The sequence below is a fragment of the Bufo bufo genome, chromosome 4 (genome assembly GCF_905171765.1).
Source record: "Bufo bufo chromosome 4, aBufBuf1.1, whole genome shotgun sequence".
NCBI lineage: Eukaryota > Metazoa > Chordata > Amphibia > Anura > Bufonidae > Bufo > Bufo bufo.
The window spans coordinates 48,491,048-48,505,393 of NC_053392.1; the positions used below are offsets into that span (position 1 = coordinate 48,491,048).

Consider the following 14,346-nt stretch of genomic DNA (forward strand, 5'->3'; position numbering starts at 1 on the left):
TATGTTCATGACGAGATCTCATCATGTTTCATGCATCATTTTCCTCTCTTACAACAACCAGACAGCACCATGGACAACCAGCATCTGGTCTGTTTTGGAAATGGACCCCATCTTGAGGTGCACATGACAAGTCCACAGAGGCCTCCAGTAATTTGTGACCTTCTCCTGTCTTACACATCATCTATCCAATGTAAAACAAGGTATGCTACTTGAATGTGTGAAATTAAGCTGCCTAAAAATTTGTTGAGTGGTGTAAAGTAGTAGATCCCACTTATAAAACATCAATAAGTTATGATATCATCAGGTACAGGAGATATTGAGAAGCCTGTTTTTCAACAACCCACCATGACAACTCTACAAACAAAATGAAGTCTGATGAGTCCAACATCCTTGATAAATGTTTGCTATACATATACTCAGATTATTTACACAAGGTGGCTACTATGATAGCAGAAAATTAGCTCAGATGGTTGCCTTGTTATGTCATTGCCACCACCGCCATCATGAGAGAAAAGTCTATAGATCTGTTAACTATTTGTACTTAAACGAGAACCAAGCAGATCATTAACTTCTATAAAGGAGAAGTGTCTACTAACCAAGGTGGGCACCATGAAAGAAGGTCCTCTGGGTGTGTTTCGTGTACAGTAGGGGTTTGTCTATAGTATTTTTAATGCATGGATGGACAACCATGGGCCAGGAGATATGCATTAGATCCTTGACCTCTATAACAGAGAAGATATTAATTGTCCAACGTGCCTAGTGTAAAAGTAGATCACCACCACCATCATGATGGAAAGTTTGATGGTTGCATTAGTGTTTAGTAGCGGTGGTCTATACTATTTTTGATGTATGAGTGGACAACCATTGGTAAAGAGATGTTGGCATCAAATAGATCCTTTACTTTTTTAGGGAGTAGATTCACATACCTAAGGGTACTTTCACACTTGCGTCAGAGGATTCCGGCAGGCAGTTCTGTCGCCGAAACTGCCTGCTGGATCCGGCAATTTGGACGTAAACGGATGCATTTGTGAGACGGATTGCAATACAGGATCCGTCTTTCCGGTTGTCATCCAGAAAAACGGATGCAGTATTTATTTTTTTCTCATTTTTAAAGGTCTGCGCATGCGCAGATCACAAAACCAGATCCGTTTTTCCGGAACACTTGGGGCCGGATCCGGGATTAATGCATTTCAATGAAAATTAATTTTGGGGCGGAAAGAAAACTGCAGCATGGTGTGGTATTTTCTCCGGCCAAAAAACGTAAGAGGGACTAAACTGATGCATCCTGATGCATCCTGAACGGAATGCTCATTATTCAGAATGCATTAGGATAAAACTGATCAGTTATTTTCCGGTATTGAGCCCCTGTGAAGGAACTCTATACCGGAAAACAAAAATGCTAGTGTGAAAGTACCCTAAAACCCATGGTGGCTTCAATCCAGGTTGCCTCGTTGTGACACCACCATGAAGAAAGCAACTGGTTGTTCCGAGTAGAAGGGTTTACTTAAACCATACATGTTCTTAGATGTCAATGACCTTCTAAATACTGAAGTTTCCTGCTTGGTAGTTGTTCACCATGGCCAGGAATATATGACCAAACAGAACAAATATCCCTTACTGTGCACCTAATTTAAACCAATTTCCAGACACCTGGTGGAACATTGAGGGTAATTTATATACAAGGCTGGAAATATTTATTTAATAATGAACATATATACAAACCTGATGTCAATGAACTGTTCCTGACAGACCGATGAGACATCAAGAAAACACCTATGAGCTACAAGTGTACTACGATGGACAACCAGTCATGCAGACGACAGTGGTCAGGTATCAGGTAAGAAAGATTTTATCTGGTGATGATTACACCGCATGAGGATTGCCAGATACAAGTGAGTTAATTTTTGATAGTTTGATGCTCCTAATTTTAGCCCAGGGTGAAAATACTGTATGTTATTCCATCCATCCACGTGGCAGTTATAACACTCAGGTTCTCTGGTGGGACAAGCTCTTTTGGCACCTAATGTTGCTGTGTATGCAACTCAAGGCCCAAGTCATAGATGCCTATAAGTAATCAACAAGTCCATGGTGTCCAGTGTTTTGGTTCATAATATGCATACTGTAGATGTAGTACAGTATTTGATTCTCCAGTTGTCATGTACGTAAATGACTCAAGTCCTCTGGTGCTACAGTATCACATTTCCTTGTGTACCATAGTTCTGTACATATGTCCATGATATACAGTGGTTTAATAGTGCAATTTTTTGTATTGTACTCTAGTCTCTAGTGTCCAGTAGATATTGGATATAGGGGGCAGTATTCTAATGGTAATAATTTTCTTGTACATAGGAGCGGTATTATAGCAGTTATATTCTTGTACATAGAAGCAGTATTATAGTAGTTATATTCTTGTACATAGGAGCAGTAATATAGTAGTTATATTCTTGTACATAGGAGCAGTATTATAGTAGTTATATTCTTGTACATAGGAGGCAGTATTATAGTAGTTATATTCTTGTACATAGGAGCAGTATTATAGTAGTTATCATCTTGTACATAGGAGCAGTATTATAGTAGTTATATTCTTGTACATAGGAGCAGTATTATAGTAGTTATATTCTTGTACATAGGAGCAGTATTATAGTAGTTATATTCTTGTACATAGAAGCAGTATTATGGTAGTTATATCCTTGTACATAGGAGGAAGTATTATAGTAGTTATATTCTTGTACATAGGAGGCAGTATTATAGTAGTTATATTCTTGTACATAGGAGCAGTATTATAGTAGTTATATTCTTGTACATAGGAGCAGTATTATAGTAGTTATATTCTTGTACATAGGAGGCAGTATTATAGTAGTTATATTCTTGTACATAGGAGGCAGTATTATAGTAGTTATATTCTTGTACATAGGAGCAGTATTATAGTAGTTATATTCTTGTACATAGGAGCAGTATTATAGTAGTTATATTCTTGTACATAGGAGCAGTATTATAGTAGTTATATTCTTGTACATAGGAGGCAGTATTATAGTAGTTATATTCTTGTACATAGGAGCAGTATTATAGTAGTTATATTCTTGTACATAGGAGCAGTATTATAGTAGTTATCATCTTGTACATAGGAGCAGTATTATAGTAGTTATATTCTTGTACATAGGAGCAGTATTATAGTAGTTATCATCTTGTACATAGGAGCAGTATTATAGTAGTTATATTCTTGTACATAGGAGCAGTATTATAGTAGTTATATTTTTGTACATAGGAGACAGTATTATAGTAGTTATATTCTTGTACATAGGGGCAGTATTATAGTAGTTATATTCTTGTACATAGGAGGCAGTATTATAGCAGTTATATTCTTGTACATAGGAGCATTATTATAGCAGTTAAATTCTTGTACATAGAAGAAGAATTATAGAAGTTAAATTCTTGTACATAGTGTAAGAAGGTACCTGGAATCATCGTGGATGGAAGGTATGTGTCACCGAGGTTCCTGGCCTCAGTGAAGTAAGAGTCGGTATTTTATGTGTCAGCAGCAGCTATTGGTAATTGACTCCTTGAGATTTAGCATGGCTGTCATAGCTGATCCGGGACGGCTCTTACTGGGAGTAGTCAAAGTGCTGGGTGGGTGACTACTCCACATGTTCCAGGCTGGATTTGCCAGGAATAAAAAAACAGCCAGCACTGCCAGGTGTGTGGATTTACCTCCCTCTGACAGTGGACCTCAGGAGTCTGTGTGCTGTGAACTGAGGGCTGTGCTGGGATTTGAGGTTTGAGCCGGGCTGGAGGACTCAGGCCCCTCTAAAGACGAACAGGCCGCCTATGGACTTGATGAGGCTGAACTGCTAAAAGGGTGTGAATTAACACCCGGGAGAAAAGGTGACTTTTATCGTTTATGGACTTTCCTTGTGTGTGCACAAACACCAAGTCAGCTGCATTTTGTGATAGACCTTATCTGCATTTTGTTATACACCAAAGTGTGAATAAACACCGCTGTTTGATTCAAGAACTGTGTACTTTTCCTCTATACTGCATCCGCTAGTCCTAACTACCAGAGCGAATCCCCACAATAGAAACAGTATTATAGTAGTTATATTCTTGTACATAGGAGCAGTATTATAGTAGTTATATTATTGTACATAGGAGCAGTATTATAGTAGTTATATTCTTGTACATAGGAGGCAGTATTATAGTAGTTATATTCTTGTACATAGGAGCAGTATTATAGTAGTTATATTCTTGTACATAGGAGCAGTATTATAGTAGTTATATTCTTGTACATAGGAGCAGTATTATAGTAGTTATAGTCTTGTATATAGGAGCAGTATTATAGTAGTTTTATTTTGTTTATAGGTTGCAGAAAACAGAAATGTTTTTATATTTAATGTAGGAGCTTTTACTATCATGGATGCTAATATACTGTCACGGTCCCTCAGGTGACTGATGTCAGGAAATCAAGGAGATTGGCTGAGCATGGAGGAATCGAACATCCTCCTTGATTTCTCTTGATTCAGTGCTGATAGGGTTAATGACCACTTCTCTTTTCTCAGCTGTTGCTCAGTGGTCATCACTTCTACCCTTTATAGTCTCACCCCACCCTTCTGACTAGGCAGTTGATAGCTTCATTTGGTTTTGGCTGAGCTGGTGTGAGGTAGTCTCTGGTGTTCCTGTTCTTCCATCTCTACAGAAGTTGAGTGTCGCGTTTGTTTGTATTTGTTATATTCCCTGTTGTTGTATCTGGGCCTGAGACAGAGACTTCCATTCGACCATCTGGTGAGGAATGGGTTGTCTCTGGTCCTATACTGATTCCAGGGCCTTAGAGGGAAATCAGGGCCTAGGTATCCTGCTTATGAATATTCCTACCTTCAAGGTCTATTTATATTGATAGGTAGTCAGAGCCCGGATTAGGGTTGTCTAGGAGGTGACCTGTTTCTTCCCTAGTTTCCAGGCCCATTTACTGTTCCCCTTCCCTCCTGTGTTCAGTGTGGAGTTTCCCCCCCACACTGAGCGTGACATATACATAGTGAAGGGATTTGCCCTTTAAGAGCTCTCCTTGGTAGCCTTACTTCCACATGTGTTGTTATCATTATAATGGAGTAACTCTCTGAACAAGTGAGTCCCAAGTAATTAAAGTCCTTGACTCTCTCCTAGCGTTAAGCAGATTGCCATTCACTCGCTATACGGCAGGCTCGTAGCAGCAGCGAAGCTTCCAGCCTAAACAACATTAGAGTCACTTTTGTTTAATGTGAAAAGTATTTGCATGCCATAAAGATCTTCTCAGAGCTCTGATTAAATATCGCCAGGGAATAAAGTTAATGAGTCACATTCCAGACTAAAAAGAGCACAATGTGCGGCTTTGTTTCGGCGCTCGGCTCCTGCCAGCAGTTTGCAGTTTGCTGTAGGCATTGACAAGTTTAAACAGCTCACAGAAAGTTTACCTGTCAGCTGGTGGTCACTGCTTATCTCCCTAATGCCTCCCCATTCTCCTGGATGCCACTGACCTCCCTCTTGCATAATTAGCGGCAGCAATGTGGAAGGTTTCAGGCGCATTTCACTTTACCGCTGTAAATGAATCTGTTTATTTCAGCCTTATAAAAAAAAAAATAGAAAAAAAAAAAAAACACACAAGCCGCTTTAAGGGCAAAAGCAGTTTCATGCATATCACAGAGCAAATAGGAAAATGTAATCCAATCAAATCTCGGGTATCATATTGAGAGGGAGGCTGAAAATGTGAGCAAACATCCGACTGGTTGTCACCTTCACTCTACTATCATTTTAGTTTGGCAATATCCCTGGTGGTTTAGGGCAGTGAAGGGGTTCATGCTGACATCCTTGGTGATCTAGGGCAGTGAAGGGTAACTAATAACACAGCTGTTGTTTAAAATCAGTGCAAGAACTAAATCTCTATAGGTTAAGCAGGACCTTTCAGCTGGGTTGGGGTTGATCCTGCTGATTTAAATTTTACCTGTTTTGTGAAAATCCCTTGCGGTGTTTCTGCAAATGAGGGCTTCAAAGCCTTCAATGCACCCTGCGCATGGCTAGCACTGGAAAAATGAGGTGTACAGGGGGAAAGGCCTCGCTCCTCGGTTCACTAAAGTCTTATTTTGTGTTTAGAATAAAAGTAATTTTTTATTGGGAACGGGGAAATCGATTTTCAGAAGACAGATATCAGTTTCATCAGCAGAATCAACCCTTTCCAGTTAGATAGATTGGGCTGCCATATATACCCCTAGAGATAATCTGTATCATCATATGTGGCCTCAGAGATATAATGTGCTCTCTATATGTTCGTCCATAGATATACTGTGCTGCTATATATACCTCCAGAAATAAGCTGTACCAGCATATGTGGCCCCAGAGATATACTGTGCTGCTACAAGTGTATCCAGAGATATACTGTGCTGCTATATGTGGCCCCAGAGATATATATATCATGCTGCTATATGTGTATCCAGAGATAGACTATGCTGCTATATGTGGCCCCAGAGATATACTGTGCTGCTATATGTGCAACGTGCGCCACCCCCTGGGGCCCCTATTGCATCCCAGGTGTAGTACGAAATGCCGAGTGGTGTAGTGCAGCCTAAATGTCTCTTTATGTGTCACGGTGCTCCTACCTGGATACTGCTGGACCCTGGGCTTTGGCTCCAAAACAATAAAAAGGGGAAGATAATTGAGGGATAAAAGAAGGGGCCTTCATGCTCCAGTGTTTGAAGAGGGACCCCTGTATAAAAAGCATAATGGTCAAAGACCTGTACTGGGTGGCAACGTACTTAGACCCCCGTTACAATTCAAAATGGCAGATATGTTACCAACATCACAGAGGGCTGGCAGAATGCAGCATTTCCAGGTCTTGCTGCGAGAGATGCTGCATTCTGCTGTTGCGGGCACTGGCAGAGGAATTACCACCCACATTGAAACAGGTGTGGGAACCAATCCTACCGCACCTGCAAAAAGTGGGCAGTTTGAAGATGTGTTGGTCATTTCGGATATGAGATCATTCTTGCAGCCAACCCATCGACAGCCGCCCTCCGGATCCAGCCTCAGGGAACAACTAGACCGACAGGTGTCCGACTACTTCGGGTTAACGGCCGATGTGGACACTGAGAAGCGAGGAACCCCTTGACTACTGGGTGTGCAGGCTTGACCTGTGGCCAGAGCTGGCACAATTTGCCATGGAACTCTTGGCTTGCCCCTCGTCGAGTGTCCCGTCCGAAAGGACATTCAGCGCAGCAGGGGATCTCGTGACCGATAAGCGCACTCGCAGAGCTCACGACAGTGTGGACTACCTCACATTTTTTTAAATGAATGAGGCATGGATTTTGGAGGAATTCAACACCTGTGATGACCACGTGTAATTGAATTTCCTCATGCCAGCCCACACATATCCGCCACCACTCAGGACAAAGAATGGTCCTTGCCTTATGTATATACAGTGGCATAAAAGGCCTTTTTTGGGGGCCTGTACTGGCTGAAAGTTACATATTTATCCTGTAACCACCTAATGTACCTCCAGCCACAGAATACAAAGTTCTGTGCTGTCAGGTGAATGCCTATTGGCTAATTTTTGGGGCCTGTACTGGCCGACAGTTACATATAATATCTCTAGCCACATAATCACACCCTTGTCTCACTCCTCTGCCTCTCATTATGGTGGCGTATGAACCGCATTCACCATAAGGACCTTCTAATGTCACAGGGTCATGTGACTGTGCTCCCCACCCGTACTGTGCCCCCTTATACCCTGCATTGTGCCCTCTTACCACACCCTGTGCAGTGCCCTTAGTCATTCCCTGTACTGTGCCCTCTTATACCCTTTTATCCATTCACGGTATGGCGGTGTTATCCGGTCACTGTGCAGAGGTGTTATCCGGTCAGTGTATGGCGGTGGTATCCAATAACTGGATGGCCATAACTGTATCCCTTTCCCTGCCCATGCCATCCTTTTTTAGACCTGGCACGAGTGGGAAAAATATGAAGATTGCGGTGCTAAGGACCTTTGCGCCACAATCTGTGTCAGAAATACACCTAACATAGACGTATTTCTATATAATAAATGACCACCTAATTGTATCATCATTCGGGGGTAGGGCTAATATCTTTATATTATATAGATTATAGTGTATTATACTGTGCCCTGTATTTAACAGTAGAAAATGATCCTTTGGAAAAACAGTCCTCATCCCTGACCACCAGGACCAGGTAGCGCTCTGTCAGTACATGGCGGCCTCCCCTCTCCGCCGCGCTGCTCCGCTGTGTACTGGTGCTTATTCTGACACTAGGGCTGGGTTCACATCACATTTTTGCCATCCATTTAATGTATACCAAAAATGTATGCGTTAACAGATGCCTCAGACTGATGCCGTACAGTGGCGTCCGTTCACCATACAGTTCCATGGTAGAAAAAAGATGTACGTTAACGTATGCATTTTTTTTATGGACTCTGGAGGATACAAAAACGTGGAGTGCTGCACATTTGTATACATCAAGCCAATAGGAAATAAAAAAATTCTAGGCTCCAGCAGGGCACATTTTTGAGAGTTTCCCTTTAAGACGCATAAAAATGGCCCCTGTTTAAAATACATATTTTTTTGTGGGAATTTTTGCCAATCATCACCCTCTGGTATATCACTGTCCATGTTGTGGGACTATTTGTGCACTTCTAGTAAGCGTTTGCTGGCTGCAAATATGACCTGAAGGTTTTTCAGGTTCGTCTGCCATTAAAGTGAATGGGGCCCGCCGAGAACACGCAGTTCGCAAACATTTGATCGCGAACGCGCGTTCGCGAATCGTCCCGGCCGATGTTCGTCCATCACTAATCCTGTCTACCAGAGCGAGTCCCCACAATTGGTGGAGGATGTGGGCAAGAGCAGTGAGGCTGGCGTGAATGCCGATATGTTTGGTTTCTTCATTTTTAAGGCACGGTTGTATGTCGTAGATTAAACCAGCTGTATTACAACCAGTGCCCCATGACAAAATGGAGGCTGTTGTGAAGGCCCTCATGGAGGCTAATCTGCAGCAGCGAGAGACAAACCTGCAGCAACGCGAGGCTAATAAGCAGTAACAGGAGACTAACCAGTTGCTGCTACAACATGTGATAGCTTTGCAGACAGCAGGAGCAGCCCCGTGTCGCGATTCCTAAGATAACCCCGCAGACGACATCAAAACCTACCTGGCCATGTACGAGAAAGTGGCCATCAGGGAAAAGCTACCCCGTGACCAGTGGGCTGAGGTCGTGGCTCCATTCCTGGCATCCGATTCCCAGCGGGTGTATTTCGACTTGCTGGACGATCAAACTACCAAAAAGTAAAGGGTGAGATTTTTGCAAGACTGGGGGTGAATGTGTTGGTCCGGGCCCAGCGGGTACATCAGTGGAGGTTTAAGCCGGCTGAGCCTGCAAGGACCCAGTATTATGACTTACTCTACCTCTTGCAAAAGTGACTACAGCCTGATGTGCTGAGTCCCCCGGCTATGCTGGTTAGACTATTAGCCGATATGTTCTGGAGGGCTTTGCCATACCCTCTCCAGCACTGGATCGGTCAGGTGTCTCCTGGCAATGCCCTTGAAATGGTAGACCTGGTGGAATGCTATGAAGCTACTAGGAATCTAAAGGAGGGTTCTGTCAAGAGGGGGGTCGGCAAACCCTGTAAATCTCCACCCCAGACCCGGAGATTTGAGCCGATAAAACCCGCCCGGGATGTACCCATGGCGGACCTGGCTCCGATAGTCTGCTGGTAGTGTCAGGAGCCTGGCCATGTAAGGGCTGACTGTCCCCATAGGGTTGAGCCCATGGACACTAACTATGGCTACCCTCAGTCGCTATATGCCAGGGGGCTGTGTGCAACAGGTACCCCAGAGTCTCTAGATCACTTGTGACAGGTGGAAGTGGCAGACACTCCAGCGGAGGCTCTGCTGGACTCAGGGAGTCTGGTGACCCTAGTAAGGGCTACCCTGGTACGGTCCACTGAGTATACTGGCTGGAAAGTCGGGGTGATGTGCATCCACGTAGACTTAAAAGATTACCCACCGCGCTGGTGTATCTAACGACGGTGGCCAGTAGATGGACCCACGAAGTGGCTGTCGCCACAAATCTACATTATGAACTCATAATAGGGAGAGACTTCCCGGGCCTCCCGACACTGTGGCCTGCTATGAGAGTGACTGATACCCATGAGACAGGGGTAACCCTAGCAGAGTGGCCCAGCTCAGGGGGGAGACCAGAACCCTGGGAACCTGAGACCGAAGGGCCAGCGGTAGGGGTGACCGTCACTTCGGTGGAAGAGGGGGAGACAACCCCGCTAAGTGTGATGGTGGGAGACGTGGAGGACTTGCTGCCGGTTCCTGAATTGGCAGACCTCAATGTCTCTGGGGATAATTTTGGTACCGCCCAACGTCGGGACCCAACCCAATCCCGTGCCTGGGAAAATGTGTTAATAGTAGATGGTGAACCACAACAACCTGGGGCAGAGTCAGTGTTTCCCCGTTTTGTGGTTCATCAGGATATGTTGTATCGGGTAAACCAACTACGGGGTGAGCCTATTGAACAGTTGGTGGTCCCCCAAGGCTTATCAAAAGCTTGTGTTATATCTAGCCCACCAACACTTTCTCAGGGGTTACCTGGGGCTGCAGAAAACTCAGGATCGTATTCTACAGCGGTTTTACTGGCCCAGCATATTCAAAGAAGTGGAAGAGTTTTGTAAGTCTTGCCCGACCTGCCAGATAACTAGCCCCCAGCTACATTTTGAAGTACCATTTGACCGAAAAGCTATGGACCTCATAGACCCAGTACCGAAGTCCGCCAGAGGGCATCAACACATCTTAGTCATTCTAGACTACGCCACTCAGTACCCGCAGGCGGTGCCACTGCGACGTACCTCATAGCTAAGGAGTTAATGGAGATGTTTTCCCGAGTAGGACTACCTAAGGAGGTTCTGACCGACCAAGGGACCCCTTTTATGTCCAAGCTGATGAGGGAACTCTGTAAGTTGCTGCACATAAAACAACTACGGACATCCGTTTACCATCCGCAAATGAACGGACTGGTAGAATGGTTTAACCAAACAAAAAATATGTTGAAAAAGGTAGTGTCTAAAGATGGGAAGGACTTCTGCCCTACCTCATGTTCGCAGTGCGAGAGGTACCCCAGGCCTCTATTGGGTTCTCGTCCTTCGAACTGCTATATGGCAGACATCCTCGCGGTATCTTGGACGTGGCCAAAGAGGCGTGGGAACAACAACCCACTCAACATAAAGGTGTAATTGAGTATGTCACCCAGATGTAAGAATGGATAGAGACAGTGTTGCCTCTTGTTAGGGAGCCTATGGAGGCAGCTCAGCGAGCCCACAGTTGTGTCTATAATCGACAGGCTCGGGTCCGAATCTTTAACCCGGGTGATCAGGTTTTGGTTCTGGTGTCGACCGTGGACAGTAAGTTCCTGGCTAGGCAGCAGGGGCCCTACGAGGTACTCGAGAAAATTTTAACTACAAGGTACACCAGCCAGGGCGGCGAAAGCCGGAGCAGGTTTACCATGTGAATTTATTAAATCCGTGGAAAGATAGGGAAACCTGTACAGAAGACAACCCGAAGCTGGGTTTTCTAGGAGAAGAGGTACCGGCCCCTCTGTCTGATGCAAGAGAGGCGGCTGCCACAGTAAAAATTGCTGACAGCCTCTCCTCTAAACAGACTCAGGAGGCCAGGGAATTCGTTCGTCGAAACACGGATGTGTTCTCGGACCTCCCTGGACGCACTTCCATAATCCAGCATGACATTGTCATTGAGCCTCATGCAAAAGTCCGATTAAAACCATACTGGGTGTCCGAGGCTCGGCGACAAGCCATATCAGAGGAGGTGCAGCTAAAGTTGCAGCTTGACGTCATTGAGTAGTCAAAAAGTGAGTGGGCCAGTCCTATAGTATGGATACCAAAGCCGGACGAGACGTTGCGGTTTTGTAACGACTTTCGAAAACTTAACAAGGTTTCCAAATTCGATTCATATCCCATGCCCCGGGTGGATGAGCTCATCGAGAGGTTAGGACAAGCCCGGTATTTTTCTGTTTTGGACCTCACAAAAGGGTACTGGCAGGTGCCCTTAATGGAGGCTGCCAAAGAGAAAATTGCCTTCATCACGCCTGAGGGGCTGTATCAATATAAGGTCTTACCCTTTGGTCTGCAAAGCGCCCCCGCCACTTTTCAACGACTAATGGACATTGTGCTTCGTCCACATCGTCGGTACGCTTCGTCCTAACTGGATGATATTGTCATCCACAGTACCGAATGGGAAAGTCACCTATCCAAAGTGCAGGCTGTAGTGGACTCCCTTCGGAAAGCTGGCCTCACCACTACCCCAAAAATATGTGCGATAGGGTTAGAAGAGACTAAGTATGTCATTGGGCGCGGAGTCATCAAACTCCAAGTGAACAAAATAGAGGTGATACAGAATTGGCCCCGACCTGTCACCACTAGGCAAATAAAGTCATTCCTGGGAATGGTGGGCTATTACATGAGGTTTGTTCCCCACTTTGCTACTCTAGCCGCACCCTTGACAGGACTCTTGAAGGGACACAAGTCAACGATGGTTCGCTGGGATAATCGGGTGGAAGAGGCTTTCTCCACTTTGAAGTCGGCCCTGTGCGGGTCCCCGGTTTTGGTGACCCCGACTTCAAAAGGGAGTTTATAGTACAGATCGATGCCTCCGAAGTAGGCCTCGGTGCTGTACTGTCTCAGGAAGTCAACAGGGATGAGCATCCCATTGTCTTTCTCAGCCGTAAGCTCACCCCAGCCAAGACCCTGTATAGTATAGTGGAGAGAGAGTGCCTGGCTATCAAGTGGGCACTCGAGTCTCTCTGCTATCATTTATTGGGGAGAAAACTCTGCCTGGTGACTGACCACTCCCCTCTCAAGTGGATGAGCCAGGCCAAGAACAGAAATGCCAGGGTCACCCGATGGTTTCTCTCTACAAAACGTAAGTTTTCAGTGGAACACAGGGCAGGCGGGTTACAGGGAAACGCGGATGTCCTGTCCCGGGTATACTGTCTGGCATTGAACAAAGGGGGGGGGGGGGGGGGTATGTGACACAGTGAGAGGTTTGATCTGGGAAAACAGGTATTTTCCTCCCAGCATGTGCTGCGCTGGGCTGATTTACAGCCAGATGAGGTCAAATATCGGACCGGATTTTAAATGCCGGTCAGGTTTTGCCAGCACCTGGCTGTCCTTAAATAGGCAGCTGGGCTCAGAAGCTATCTCTCTGTGTTGGGATCTGGGAGCCTTGTGTCTGGATGAAGGCTTGCTACCTGTTTGGCGTGACAACAGGTTGGTGCTCCTATCAGCAAGGACTCTGAGGCAGAATTGCCGCATGGTGTGAATTACCACCAACACCACAAGGTGACTTTTTGTTTGAATATGACTGCTTGTTTTGTCACTTGCCTAAAGTGTGAATAAAACACTGAACTGTTTGATCCAAAGAACTTGTTGTTGCCTCTATACTGCGTCCGCTAATCCTGTCTACCAGAGTGAAACCCCACAACACCTAGAGATAAACTGTACCATCATATGTGTATCCAGAGATAGACTGTGCTGTTATATTTGCGCCCAGAGATATACCATGCTGCTATATGTATACTCAGAGATATATTGTGCTGCTCTATGTGTACTCAGAGATATACTGTGCTGCTATATGTATACTCAGAGATATACCGTGTTGCTATATGTGTACTCATAGATATATTGTGCTGCTATATGTTTACTCAGAGACAGAGATGAGCGGCAGGGGCTATATTCGAATTTGCGATATTTCATGAATATTTTGTAGAATATTTGTCATATATTCGCGAATTTCGAGAATTCAAGATTATTTTATCAAATGCAATAAATCGGCAATGTACAAATCGCGTAATGCGAATTCGTAACATGAAATACAGGCGTGGGTCACTTTGGCTATATTTTTCAAGCTGGTATAAGTTTCCTGAGACTGGAGAAAATGGTTGGCGATATTCGCGATAAAAATTCGCTATTCGAATATTCGTGCTCAACACTACTCAGAGATATACCGTGCTGCTATATGTGTACTCAGAGATATACTGTGCTGCTATATGTGTACTCAGAGGTATATTGTGCTGCTATAAGTTTACTGAGAGATATGTTGTACTGCTATATGTGTACTCAGAGATATACTGTGCTGCTATATGTGTACTCAGAGGTATATTGTGCTGCTATAAGTTTACTGAGAGATATGTTGTACTGCTATATGTGTACTCATAGATATATTGTGCTGCTATATGTGTACTCAGAGGTATATTGTGCTGCTATAAGTTTACTGAGAGATATGTTGTACTGCTATATGTGTACT

The 14,346-nt window shown here is 44.5% G+C and overlaps 1 protein-coding gene across 5 annotated transcripts in view; it reads left to right on the top strand.

The window, feature by feature from the left end:
- The window catches only part of PKHD1 (PKHD1 ciliary IPT domain containing fibrocystin/polyductin), a 625,550-nt gene that overhangs the window by 22,366 nt on the left and 588,838 nt on the right, over positions 1-14,346 (top strand). For all 5 annotated transcript variants that reach the window (XM_040427208.1, XM_040427210.1, XM_040427212.1 and 2 more), the window contains exons 4-5: positions 62-200; positions 1,750-1,837. In XM_040427208.1, coding sequence (XP_040283142.1) covers positions 62-200; positions 1,750-1,837 — 227 coding nt within the window. The remainder of the gene's footprint in view (positions 1-61; positions 201-1,749; positions 1,838-14,346) is intronic.